The 14,528-nt window shown below is 45.7% G+C and overlaps 1 protein-coding gene across 1 annotated transcript in view; it reads left to right on the forward strand.

The window, feature by feature from the left end:
- Positions 1 to 432: 432 nt before the first annotated feature.
- Positions 433 to 14,528, forward strand: part of RELL1 (RELT like 1) — a 60,805-nt gene continuing 46,709 nt past the window's right edge. The window contains exon 1 of the mRNA XM_037064353.1: positions 433 to 644. Coding sequence (XP_036920248.1) covers positions 557 to 644 — 88 coding nt within the window. The 5' untranslated portion in view covers positions 433 to 556. The remainder of the gene's footprint in view (positions 645 to 14,528) is intronic.

The following is a 14,528-nucleotide window of genomic DNA, read 5'->3' on the forward strand; positions in this document are numbered from 1 at the left end:
CGCCCACGCCAATGTTGGCCATGTCGGCACAGAGAGCTTCCTGCCCTGTTGCTTTCCTGTTTCCACGTCCGCCTGGTACTAAAGCTGGGGAAGACAAGCCCACTCTGCTCCCTCCCCGGGCTCCCGGGCTATCCTCCCAGTATCAGTAAAACCAGACTAGGAAAGGAAGCGGACTCCTTGAGAAGAGGCGGGGCCGGGCTTCCGTGGGCGGGGAATGAGGGGTGGGGCCATGGCCTATCCAGACTGGGAAAGACAGCAGGTTGGGAGGGGAGGGGCGGGGCCAGGCTGAGGAGGGCGGCCTAGGGGCGGGGCCACATGGGTTTAAGCCAAGTCAGGCGGAGCCCGGGGCAAGGCGCTGGGAGGCGGGGCGGAGCAGAGGTGGGTGGGACTGGAGGGGAGGGTCCAGGGTGGGGTGGGGTTCGCAGCGGGGCGGGGTTGCCGCGCGCTGGGGCAGAGCTCAACCACTTCGTCCTCCAGCCACCTCCAGATCTGCGGGTTCTGCCAGAGCCCTGGACGAGGCGTCCCGGGGCGGGGAGGAGGGCGAAGGGACCTGGCGATGGCTTCCCGGGGACTCCCGGGGTCCGCCGTCCTTACTGCTGCTGTCTTTGTGGGAGGCGCCGTGAGTTTGCCGCTCGTGGCCCCGGGTGAGTTCCCTGTTAGCGCTGGGGCTCGTAAGAGAAGGCTAGGCATAGAGACTGCAGCCCCGCTACGCCCCGCGCAGCCCTAGTCTCGGCCGATCGAGGCATGCGGGCTCTGAACTGCGAGCTGTCCGGGGGTGGCCCGGGAGTTCGCGGAGCTTGGCGACCGCTCTGATCCCTCCCTTCCCGCCTGCGGGTCTCCCGCCTTCACTCTGCTCGCTTGCATCTTGGAGGACCTGTTACCCCCGCCCCCACTTCTGGGCTGTCCCGGGTGTGGGGATCGGGCCCAGTCTTGCATGCCTCAGGTGCGCTTCCGCTCTGCACCTCGGAGCCGCGCCAATCCCTTTTGTGCCGCCCTTGTCCTCCAAGGGCCGACGAGCGGAAGAGCGTGACACATGGGACCCAGTGCCCTGGCGCTGTCGCCGCTCCTCGCCCCCTCCCCGCCGCCCTTCCGCGCCGCTGTATAATTTAAAACCTTGGGGAGTTTCGATTTCTTTACTTTCCAAGTTTTAATTTATTTTAGTGGTGGATGGGTTTTTGTAACAGGTTGGGAGTTTCAGATTTCTTCTCACGTATCATGTGTGAATCAGGCTTGGAAAAAGGGAAGGCGTGTTTGTAAACTTACATTTTTTTCTTAGTCAAGTCCTGTCACCACGAAAGGAACCTAATGTGGTCAGAGCAGGAAGCTACCAACTGAGTTGATAAAGTGTCATCTCCAGTGATGAATTCAGAGCAGGAATTTGTCGTTGAAATCTAAGAGGATATGTAAGTTTTATGGAAGTCCTATCTCAAACTCTTGTTTTTATAATTGTAGGCACCAGGGATTCCTTAGCACCATTCCCCCTCTTAACTGCCACCTTACTGAGTAGTTTAAAAATAATAATAAATATATACCTTCTTGGCCAGTTGGGGTCACCACGACCTAGAATTTTAGATCTGCGAGCTGTTCCAAGCTTGAGCAGCTCCTCTTCAGGTCCAAATAATAAGCAGCTGGAAGTCTCCCGACTGCGGCTATCTCCTCCATCAAAACACTCGCTGTTCTTCACTTGGGCTTTCACTTTTTCATAGAAAACAGAGCATGTTAGAAAGGACACAGAATGGCACAAACCGTATTTTTTGGACTGTGAGACTCACTTCCCCCAAATTTGGGGGGAAAGGGGGCACATCTTATAGTCGGAATGTAGCTTACCTGGCTCACTGGGGGGCAGGGGGCGAGCAGTTTTATTTAATAACATAAAAATATTTATGTTGATAAATATTTTACCATATTTTTTACTTCAAAATTTTTTTCCTATTTTTCTCTTCTAAAACATAGGTGTGTCTTATGGTCTGATCTGAAAAATTTGGTATATCTCCTGAGCCTTTATTAGCAGTCGCGTATTTCCTTCAGCCATCCTCCCTGGGGAGGGGTGGCAGTTAGCGACATGATTATAGGACGGGAGACTTTGGTTTTCAGCCTGCGTGTCGTTGCTGAGACAGGTCAGTGCATTAACCTGAGGTTGTAGACAGTAGTTAGAGATGCAGAGTCAGTTGCTCCAGAATTTGAAGGGCTTGACCTGGGAGTAAAATTCAGCACATGCTGCACGTAATCCTCTATCAACCAGAGAAAACTGTCCCTAGAGCAGGTTTGTGTTTCCTTGGATCTCTGAGCAGCACCAGCTCTCAGGACTAGAATGAAGAAAACTCTCATCTAATTGCACAGTAATCTCTCTCTCTCTCTCTTAGTGAAATGAAACACTTGAGAAGAATAAGGTGTCTAAAAAGGAAAGAATCCAAAGTATAAATGTGTCAGGGTGACTTGAGACCTGACCAGTCAACACTGGTTACCCTGTGGAATCTAAGACAGTGCTAATGTTTGTAGAGAATGTTAGGGAGGTAGAGAGAAAGAAATGGGAAGTAATGTTGAGTACCTGCTGTGTGCCAGGCTTTGAGTTGGGCACTTCATTTGCATTTTTACACTTATTTCTCATAATCCTAGGAAGTTCTTACTTCCAGTGAGGCAGCTGAGGCCCAGAGCCGTTAAACAATTGGTCCAACATCACATAGCTAGTCTATCAGCCAGCATTTAATCAGAGAAGCAGAACCACTAGCAGGGGTGTGTGTGTGTGTATCTTTATTTTTGATAACCTAGGCAGCTTAATTCCAAAGTTCATTCATTCTCTTTCCTCTGTACCCACTGCTCCCGAGTGAGAAAACAGAGCAGAAATGAGCCTGGGCAGTCCTGTTGAGATTCTAAGACAGGGAGTTTGAGACAAAAAATTGTAAGCAGGAGGTTATAAGAAGATGGGAAGCAGGAGAAAGTAGAACAGATAACTTCACAGTGGGTAGTGGCCATGTCTCTCACTTCCTGCCTAGTAGGAGAATCTCATTAAATTGCTGTCTCTCAGTAACAGCATTTGAAACTCTATGCCACAAGCAGCAGAAGGGATGATTTTTTACATCTTGGCTTATGTGTGTCCTTACGTTCTCTGGTTACTCAACCTTTGGGCTTATTTGTTTCTCTATGTGACAGTGGGCACGGCCTTCTAGTAAGGAGTGGGTGGCAGAGGTCCAGGGACTGGTGAATAAGTGCCCTCTCCCTGGGCTCTGTGGGCTGCCATCCAGCCTCCTGACTCCTCCTGTAGATGCCAAAGATAAGCTTTATTAAATTCTGATTCTCCTCTGGCCAGATAGCCACTCAGATGTACATCCACATCAGACATCATCAGTAGACAGAATATTTTGAGAAAGCACCCCTTGAAGCTTGGGATTCCAAGTCCAAGTTTAATTTAAAGAAGAAATGAAAAATTTGAGAAGTGCTTGTCATTCTCTCTCTTCTCCTCCCCCCTCCCATCCTGCCCCATAGAAATTAATCAAACAGTCTATTTGGGAGTTTCAGCAGTTGAAGTTAAATGAGAGAGGTCAAAGGCCCAGGTGATAGGAGTAAAAAAAAATTATTGTTACTTTCTCAAGAATTGTTTGGCTCTGAAGTTGAAGTTGAATTATCTATTGATACATTATTTAAAACTGACAAAATAATTGAAATTGTCATTGTTTAAAACTGTTATGTTGAGTGGTTTCTAATTATGTTAGGGCACTTACTTCAGTAACTGGTAAAGATTTGATGGGCTGCGGAAAGCAGGTGGACTAAGGAGTGTGGTGTGGCCATCAAGGACTGTAACTGGAATTTGGAGTGAGTTCATAATAGGCACTCTATTCTTTGTGAAGGAAGGAACACAATGGTATTATACCTGCTTTGTGACTGGCTCTGGTCTACGTACTCAGGTCATTTAATTCTTATACCACTCTGTCCTGTAATAAATACTGAAATAATTTAAATATTCTCTTTTCTTAATAGATGAAAAAATTGGGTCTCTGAGAAGTTAGCTTGAAAAAGTCACTCAATAAAGTTTATAGTTGTCTATCCCCTATGCTATACACCTCAAACTAATACAAAATAATACTGAAGGGAAACTGTACTTTAAAAATAAAATTAAAAAAAGAGAAAAAAAAAGGTCACTCAAATTTGGATTTTGACCTTGGTCAGATCTATTCAATTCTAAAGCCTGTTCTTATTATATTACTAAGTCACTTTTTTTTCGTTCAAGTGAGAAAGTTCTTTTTATTCTAAGATATTTATAAAGAATCACAAAGGGTAATGGCAAAATATAGTAGAAAGAGCGTTGAAGTCAGAGTCCTGGACTTGAGTCAAAAGTCGAGAAGAGGCCCTGCCGCTTTCGGGAGTGCGGCTGTCTGCCTCCATTCTCTCCCCTGGAAACGGGCGCGTGCCGGCCCCGTCTCTGCCTGCCTTACTGGCTGCTAGTAGGGATCAAACGAGCTATTGCCTCTGAAAGGTCTTAGCAAATGGCAAAGTGGCATGTATCTTTTATCCTGTGGATTTGTTTTCTGTATTTCTTCCCCAAGGTGCCCATCAGTTTGGGAAGATATTATACTGTGAACCAAACTCTCTAGTAAGTGTATACCACTAACAGTGTAAGGTTTTCATTCTGGAGGTGGTGATGGTCTTGCGATGATAGATTCATTGTGAACATATAGAAGCGCAGAGTGACACCTCTGATTCATGAACTCATGGCAGTTTGAGTTCATGGCAGCCATGAACTCATGGCTCTCATTGGCAGTTTGCTGCCATTGACTGGGAGGCAAGCCGCCAATCTTCTGTTCCCATTTTCACTCAGCTAAAATACAGTGCTCTTCATATTTTTGGAAAATTCCCCACAAGATTTAAAGTTTGAGGAAAAGGGGATCTCATTATTCCAAGGTACTTCTGTTAGTCTGTTTCATTCGGGTCTTCTCTCTCTCTCTCTCTATATATATATTTTATTTGGATAGGATCATGCAAATATAATTTTGTGTCTTGCGTTTTTCACTTAATGTTCTACACGAAGGTTTCTCCATTTTCCTATACTCAAAAAAACGGCTGCATCATATTCTGTTTTATGGATTCACTGCATTTTACCTCATTGTGCCTCCATTTTAGGAAATTTCAGTTGTTGCTAATTATTTCCAAATGAATTTTAAAACTCATTATTTCAGCGACCATCTATGCATGAAGCTTTATCTACATATCGATGACTTCCCAGGAATGGAGTTCCTGAGAAGGCAGTCTGGGGGTCAGTGGTATTCATGTGATTGAGGCACTGAGGACATCAGTATGGGTGACCTGCAGGGTGTCCCCGATTACATTCTCAAAGCAACAAAGGACTCACTTTTCAAACCTTTGGCATTTTCTCTGAAAAGTGTATTTCCTAATTTGTAGTGTAAAAATTGGTACCTTGATTGTTTGGGTTTGTATGGTTTTGATTAGTAGTGTGATGACTATTTTTTTAAAAAAAATATCCGAGCTATTTGCATATGTCTATAATCCCTTATGGACAATTCTGAAAGCTGAAAAGCAAAAAAATTGTTTTGAGGCTTTTTGCATGTTCTGTGGTGGCAAACCCTCATCTGAACCAATGTGAGATTCCATAGTATATATTTATCCCTGTATGAATGTTGCTAACTTTTGCTGCAGTTATGTTAATGACTTTGACTTCTGAGTGTTACATAATGCGTGCTGAACACATTACATTGCATGTGTTCATTGCATTACTTTTCTAGAATCACAGTCGGAATTTCATTGCACGTCTGAACCCCAGGTTTTCAGATAAGGGATCTTGGCCCTGGATTTCCTCTTTTGTGACTCATATTTTCTTATCTGTGGGCAGCCAAGTATAAAACTGCTCAGAATAGTAAAATACCCTGTGGAGAACAGGACTCCGTAAATGAGTGGCGCTTCACAAAAAGAAGCACTATTTTGGTATCCTAGTGCAGAGTTTAATAAGATAAGCTATGTGGGAAAAGCTGAAGTTTTGTTTATTCTTGGTGGCTTTAGGGGTGGGTGGCCATTGTAATGGACACTGGACGGAGGAATTAGGCCAGATTTCTCTTCTGTCGGTTATTGACACTGTTGTCCTTGTGAGGGAGAAAAGAAATGGAATCCACCCAAGGGACCTTTTGGGGAGGGAGGAATGGGCAGAGGGTGGCAGATACCCCAGGCAAACTGAGTTTCTGTGCCCAGTCATCTCACCTTGAGGATCCTTTTGCCAAACTATTTGAACTTGGGGAGCTGGTTTTCTATCACCCCTTTGAGATATCCCAAGGCCCTACTTTCTCGTCCTTGCTCATCCCAGGATCCCAAGCAGCTGCCAGCTCTCCCTGACTCTCCTACCCCTATTTTGTTCACCCATCTCTGTGTAGAACCACGAACAAAGTGCCTATTATCAGAGGGGAAAAACTTTAAACCACTTTCCTTATCTATATTATGGAGAAATATGGCAGAGTTGCCCCGTGGATTCTTGTTTTGAGGTAACATGCATGGTCTATTGCCATACTGCCTTGAATGTGCCTGATCTTGTCTGATCTCAGCAGGAAAGCAGGGTTGGGCCTGGTTAGTACTTGGATGGAGATAAAACGTGCACAGTGTTTGGCATGTGGTAAGTGTTAAAAAAGAGTATTATTAGCATTCTGTCCTTAGCCAAATGCTAACCATTTACTAACCTGCCCCAGCTGGGATTTTCCTTTTAGATACCTTGTGTCATCTTGCTCTTGAGTCTTGGATGCTGAAGGCAGTGGATATCGGCAGGGCAGGGGGCTTTGAGGAGGCTTTGTTGGGTAGTTGCCCCAGGCTGCAGGGGAAGGGGGAGGGATAGGGACCAGTGGGGCTTAGCAGGGAACTCTCTTGGGACACAGGGGATGTGTAGGACTGAGCCATTTAGCTACTGAAATTAGGCAAGGAAGGAGAGAAAGGGAAAAGGAAAAGGAACCATTACCTTTATGGGACACTTTTGGGGGGAAGAATTTTGGAAGCCTCACTGATTGGTTTATCTCTAGCCAATTCATCTATAGGTTTAGCCATACAATTTTGACAGTTTTTCCCCCTAAGGCTTGATGTAATTACTCTATTGGCATGATTTTTGACTATGCTAAGGAGTGACTTAGGGTGGTACCTGAAAGTGAATAGAGTGTGGGCCCTCTCAGCCTGCCCGGCCCCCTCACGGACTTCTGCATAGGGAAAGAGGGAGGGGCCGGAGGCTGCAGACCAAGCTCTGGAAAAACTCTTGAACCAGACCTGATGTGCTCCCAGGATGGGGAACATGTGGAGCTGAGGGAGAGCGGTGCCCATGCCCAGGAGAGCGTAGGAGCGCCTTGCCCTTTTCTCACACCTGTGCATCTCTTCCATCTGGCTGTTCCTGAGTTATAGCGTTTTATAATGAATCAGCAGTTTAATATGTGAGCTGTTTCGTTGAGTTCTGTGAGGCCCTTGAAAAAATTAATCAGACCCGAAGAGGGGAGTCTTGGAGCCTGCGATCTACAGCCCGCTGGTCAGAAGCACGGGTGGCATCTGAAGTGTGTTCGATGGGGGGTAGCCTTGTAGATGGAAGCCCTTAACCAGGGGTGTGGGGGTTGGGGTGTGGGGGTGGGGGGTGGGGTGGGGGGGGTCTGATGCTGTCTCCCCGTGGATAGTGGCAGAATTGAGTTAATTGTTTGGTGGTGCTTGAAAAAGACAAATTAGATAGAGAAGTAGAATCCTGTAGCCTTAGGGCTGGAAGGGACCTACATAATCTCCCCAAAGCTGCTTATTCAGTAGGCGAGGAAGCTGAGTTAGCAAAGCCTGGATTCCAGCGGGTTTCCTTAAGGAAGGAAGCTGCCCAGGACTCTTCCCTTTGTGTCCGAGCTGGACACCTTTGTTGAGGTGGACCCAGCTACTGGCAAGGCTCCTGGGTCAATGTTTGCCCTTGGTCTCTGTGCTCCAGGGTCTGCTTTCTCAGCTCTGGATCTAAGGTATGCAGGCCCTGAGAAGAATGACTTTGGCTGACTCATTTCTGAGACTAATTGTGTTGTTTTTAATTGTATACTTTTAGAGTCAGAGGGGACTTGGGGGTCAGTTTGTAGTTAATCCCTGTCTTTGCAGTTGGGGGAAACTGAGCCCAAGAGGTTCAGTGGCCTGGGAAGGCGGGCAAGGCCATCGTCTGCAGCAGCAGCAGCAGTGGAGCAGACGGTTAGGTCTGGTGGGGGAGGGCCACGTTACGTGTTTTGGCCACTGTCCAAGGCTCAGATACAAGAACAGGACCCAGGACAGAGCAGATATTTAAATGTTGGGTGGAAGGAAGGAAGCCAGAGCTGGAATCCAGGTATCTGACTTGGCCCGAGGCTTTTTCTTTATAATGAAGCAAAGACTTAGGCTTTCCAAGGTTCACCCACAAATCTTAGCTGCAGTCTCTTCCCCCCATCACTTCCCAAGTTGACGAGTGAGTGTGCCTTGTCTGCCAGCCTCTGGGCTACATCCTTCCAACCCGAGGCGGAAAAATCTGGTCACGGGGATAAAAAGAACGACAATAAAAAAGTAAGCAAGTACTGCCTTTATCCAGTGAATGAGGTGAGACATTGGTATGTTTGGAAGGGTTAATGAGAATTTTCAGCGCAAAGGTGTTCAAAACCTAAATTCATTCATGAAGCCCTTTCCAAAGACAAACTAAATTCAGTTGTGTTTCTATAACCAGTACCTATTAATTGTGTACATATCATATTTCATAATATGTTATACCTTCCTTTTATACCTTTGTTTCATGGGCTAGGTTTCTGATTTATTTATTAATTCAGCAAATATTAGTAAGCTGCCTAGCTGTGTGCAAGATCCTCGGGAAAGGGGATGTGAACCAACCAGACTCAGCCCTACCTTTAAGGAGGTAACAGGTTATCAGGGAAGACTATTAAACAGGCCATCCTGATAAAGCATCACTGGCACCTCGATTAGGAAAGTGTGGCCCAGGGCCAGAGTGTGGTCCAGGGCCAGAGTACCTACCTCACCTGCAGCTGGGCGTGGGATGAGAGTCCAGTTGATCAAGACTTTCTGGAGGAAATGAAGTTTAAACTTGTGAAAATGTTGTTGTTAGTCAGCTGAAGAGAACTCGAGGTCATAGAGGAGAGGTCGGGAAAGCAAGCAAAACCAGCAGTGGTTCTCAGATTCGAGCCTGCATCAAAATTAACTAGAGGGCAGTTAAAACACAGGTCACTGGGCCCCACCCAAGTGTGTTTGAGTCATTAGGTCGGAGAAGGGACTGGAATACTTGCTTCAGTCTAGCACAGGCCCAGGCGATGCTGCCTAAGGATACTGTGAGTAAGGGAGATAAGAGATGGAAGAAATGGGAGGGTTATTTTAACCTGGAAATCCCTGCCCTCCTCTGGGCTGTCCATACTCTCTGTTCTCCACCCATCCTTCAAGCTGAAATCGAGGGTACACTTCCAGGAAACCTTTGCTAGGTATTTTCACTGATTTTGTCCCCTTGGAGTCCATGAATACATGTCGCACCCATTCCATGTTATTTAACATAATTATAGGCAATTGTTTCCACTGTGTTGGGTCTAACTAGAGCTCCGGAGGTTGTGCACGGCACACAGAAGGTGTGCTCAGATACTTGATTGCTTGATCAGATTTACTTCTCGCAGCCACTGCAAGGAGCAGGTTGCCATATTCTCCGTAGAGATGAGGAAACTGAGACAGTTTCAAGATGAAGAGCAGTGAAATGTCTCACTCAAGTCACAGATGAGTGGAAGCCAAAGCGAGGTGTGTGTTCATGGCTCTCAAGTATTCTTTATGTGAAATTTTGTGTAATCTGTGCTCAGTGCCTCCGGTAAAAGGAGAGTTTTATGTTTATTATTATTTTTACCTTAAAAAATAAAAAAAAAATGTAGGTCCATCTACCTAAGGAGAAAACCAAGGCATCTTATCAATGGAATGTAGATTTTGTTTTAAGTAGAAAATGGTCAATTGTCCAAGAAATTCTTCATGGACTGTTTATTTGCTTTTAGAGTAAATATTTGAAGGGAGTAGTCCAATTTACATGCCATTAGCTTTATAAATGGGTTTTATAAAATTTTGGCGTAAGGTAGATTAGGGGGAAATAGATTTCAGTTTCTTGAAAAGACACGAATAAGACAGCTTTTGATATTACTCTTCTTGACTGGCCAGATGAGTTTAGCCGAGTGGTTGAAGATTTACAAAGAACCTGTACACATAAGTAAGGTTAGGTGTCAGACAGGTATGGTTAAAAACAAACAAATTCTTTTCAGTACCCGTGAGGTACCAAGCCTTCTTCCCCGTGCGCGTATGCAAACAGAAAGTGATTTTCTGAGATGCCTGTCAGGGGTGGAGATTTGAAGAATTCACTGGGCTTTCTGCCTCACAGTAGAACTCAGTAACGATAGTTTTCAAATGTCCTAGCAGCTCTCCATAGCTGGAAGTCTCCAACACAATCACGTGAATTATTCATATTATGAAAACAGCAGCCCGGAATTTCCTGGCATTGGTGCGGTGGCAGATGGTCAGCGAACAGGCATTCCTTCGCTTTTCTTTGCGTGTTTGTGCTATATGCTTGTATGGCCTGAATGTTTTTGCTGCTTCCTTAATTCTTTCCATCCTCCCTCCCCCCTCTACTAAAGCCAAAACACAAAACAACCACCTACAGGAAAGAAGAGGCCTCGGGCATTGCTTACAGCTAGGCGACAGAGCCCCAAGCTGGGTTTGGGGGGTGAAGCTCATTTCCCATGCGTCAATGCCAAGCCGTGTCTTAAGAGTCTTTGCAGATAAAGCTTATAGTTATTTCTTACACACAATGTATGATTTACTTAAAAATGAGGGCCTTATTGGAGCCACTGTTGGGCGTTGCGTAGGGTATGTAAAGTGAACAACAAACTTGGTTTCTGTCCTCACAAACTTGGGGCTGAGAAGGGGAAGATGAACTAGGAGTACACATCATTATGGAATAATAATGGAGAATGTGTTTGCTATAATCAGAGACATATAGGCAAAGTGCTGCGTAGGATCACAGAGAAGACTCTAAAGACTTAACAGCCTACAGGGGTGTCCAACCTTTTGGTGTCTCTGGGCCACACTGGAATAAGAGTTGTCTTGCACCGCACATTAAATACACAAATACTAATGAAAAGCAAAAAAAAAAAAAATCTCATAATGTATTAAGTAAATTTAAGATTTTGTGTTGGGCTGTCTCCATAGCCATCCTGGGCCCCACACGGCCCGTGGGCCTTGTGTTGGACACCCCTGACTGGGGAGACTTGGCATTTTAAATGGACGTTAAAGGGAGCACAGGGAAAGGGAACAGCCTGTGCAAAGGTGTTAAGGGAGGTAAGAAAGGCAAAGTCATTGCAGACCCAGTGTAGGTTACTGCAGAGCGGAGGCTGAGGCTGGGCTGGGGAGCTCCCGGAACTATGCACTTCACTGTGTGGGTGTCGGGGCCAAGGACGGGGTGGAGTGGGGGATGGGAGGGCAGAAGAAGTGCTCAGGCTTGGTGATGTCATGGAAGAGCCCCCAGTGTGAGCTCAGGAAGACCTGGGTTTGAGACCTGGCCTCATAATTTCATCAAGGTAGTTGCAATACTCGTCCTATTTTCTCCTCGGGAGAAGGCGAGAAGGAAGATAGAGCTGTTCTTTATAACACCGCAGTCATTTGGAGGATCAAAGAAATAATATAACCCTCTGTAAGTAATACAAATCTGACCTGTGTAAGCATAGAGGCTTAATATAACACCTGTAGTATGTAGCTAGAAATAATTTTTCGAAGTTTAAGAAATGCTGGGAGTCATGAAGTAAGTGTAGTATATAATCTTGGTGGTGTGAATAGCTAGCTAGCTGTGTATTTTTCTTATGTTAGAGTAAATTCTTTGGAATTGCTCAAATCAACTTGATTTCTGGATTCATTACTAAACACCTGTTTTTAGAAGACTTATATATTTCCATATTTTAGCCATATTGTTGTTCAAGTTCTCTCTCCTGGTGAGCAGGCTGTCGTCGTAAGAAAGGTTCGAATCTGTAGAGGATTTTTATGAGCACACTGAGCTACACTGAAGATGTACGCTGGGGAGCGAGGTCTCAAATGCTTGGCAGAACAACAGTTTTTCTGCACCTTCTATGCATTCAAAATCAAAGCGGGGACGGATGTGAGGATGATTGGAGACAGCAGAGTGCGGATTGGCGTACAGGATAGTTAACTAGGTTATGCGCTCTCCTGAGGATTATACCCCTTTAGAGGGGTATTACTGCTGTTATTTCTGAAGTGTGCCAACCTAGACGCACAAGAACAGCACACAGGGCTGGCTTACACCTTTCCTTAGGGAAGTTACAGACTCGGAGCGTGACTCCCCGCCATGACCTGCCTGGTTCAGAGTTTATGATCAGACCACCCCGAGAGGTTATCCTTCATAGAATCCCTTTCTCTTTCATCCACAAGGGCAGTGCTGGCCATTGTCGGAGAGGAAGAAAATTCTCCTCTGCCCTCAAGGTTCTTTTCGCTGGTCTTAGAATCAAATAGACATGAGACAGATTAACAAGAGAAAAATAACCAAATTTAATACATACACGTGTATTTGATACATACACATGTCTTCTCATACACGAGAGAGTCAGAGACCCCATACGCACGGGGAGTTCAGAATTAGAAAGGGGGGTCGACACCCTGAACGAGGGGGTGTTAATGCGCCTTGGAGGCTTCGCAGGGTCACTGCGGAGTGTTGAGAAGGGCAGATGTTGCGTGAACAGAAGTTTGCCTTGCCCTCCGGACAGGTGAAAAAAAAGTTATTTCTGATACTCTCTTATTATGGGCAAGGCCCCTAATTTGAGTGCTCCAGGTAGTCAAAGGAGAGGCAGAAGTTTCTTCAGAGCTTTTTGCTAAAGCTGCCTGTAGCTCAGAACAATCGCATTTGACAGAAGCACATTTTGGGGTGACTGGCTGTGAACCCTGATACCATCAATGTCCAGGGCAGTGGCTTTAAATAAAACATGCAGATCAGCACTGGGGCAACTTATAACACCCTACTTGGGTAAAGACTCCATCTCTGTCATTTCTGGCAAGTCTGTTTTCTTCGTCCCTCGATTTCTTATAATGTGACCCTACTTGGGGGAGGAAACATACCCCCCTTGAAAACAATTTGGTATACATGAGGTGCCTACATATTATGGAAATAATTACACAGAAAGGAGATTTGGTGTGTCCTCGTGTCTGTGTGAGGGGGGAGGGGTCTGGACAGGAGGGGGAGATTTAAAGGAAGGAAGGAGAATGCTTTTGCTTGAACCCTATGATAAAACAGCTGATCGGCATTGTATCTTGACACATAAATCAGTAAAGACTCTTGACTTTGAGTCCATGTGGTATAATAAAAAGTATATGTATTGTGTCCTTATCCTTGCTTTCTGGAACAGAGCTCCAGAAGCCCTTAGTGTTTTCTGAGTGATAGGATTATGTTATTCGTAGGGAGCCGGTTTAAACCATGGCTGAGTTCCTGCTAACGGGTGACCCTGTCTGGGCCTTCAGATGCTTCCCGATGGGGCTGGTCGCTGGAGGAAACAACTACGTGATTGGAGGGCTGGAACTGTCAGCCCAGCCCTGTTGCTTGGGAACGGGAGAGGGGCTGGAGATTGGGTTAATTGCCAGTAACCAATCACTTAGTCAAGCATGCCTAACTAATGAAACTTCCATAAAAACTCTGGAACAAGGAGGTGGAGGGAGCTGGATTGGTGAACACGTGGGTGTGCTGGGAGGGCAGTGTGTCCAGAGAGAGCGTGGAAGCTCTGTGCCTCCCCTCACTTCGCCCTATGCATCTCTTCCATTTGGCCTCTCTTGAATTGTACTCTGTATAATAAAACAGTGCTCTTAAGTATAGCGCTTCCCTGGGTTCTGTGATTCATTATACCAAAGTGTCCAGCCTGAGAGAGATGGTGGGAAGCCCTGAATTTCTGTTGGTTAGCCCGGGGCCCTCTTTGCAGCTGGCATCTGAAGTGGGGGCAGTCTTGTGGGGCTGAGTCCTTCAACCTGTAGGTTTGTACTGGGAGTAGTGTCAGAATTGAATTGAACTGGAGGATACCCAGCTGGTGATAGAGAATTGGTTCTTGGAAAAATGGAACGGTCAAGTGTTTCCTATTGGGGAAAAAGGCAACTCACAATGTTAAAACTTGTGCCTGGAATAATCTCTTTGAAATTACAGTGGTTTACTATTTCGATAAAGACTCAAAGGCATTTAAAAGATGTAGCGGGAAAGAAAAGAAGCTGTCAGGTTAGTGCCGTATTGTGTATGTACTTACATTGTGTTGTACAGTGTGATAAAGTAGGTTTACCACTGTGTGGTTTCCTTGGACTCGTGTCGTCTGTGGTGTGCACCAGAGATTTCATAGCATTGACTCTGCCTCTCGTCAGTGGACGTATCTGGCATGTAAATACTATGGATTGCAGTCATAGGCAGTCTCCTTACTAAGGGATTTCCAGTATTCTGCTTTGCTTCTACAGCGTTCATATTACTATTAGGTTGGACCACAGTTGATAATCTTACCACTCAGAGATAACTA

The sequence above is a fragment of the Sturnira hondurensis genome, unplaced genomic scaffold (assembly GCF_014824575.4).
Source record: "Sturnira hondurensis isolate 20B ecotype Veracruz unplaced genomic scaffold, ASM1482457v3 Scaffold0015056, whole genome shotgun sequence".
Classification (NCBI taxonomy): Eukaryota; Metazoa; Chordata; class Mammalia; order Chiroptera; family Phyllostomidae; genus Sturnira; species Sturnira hondurensis.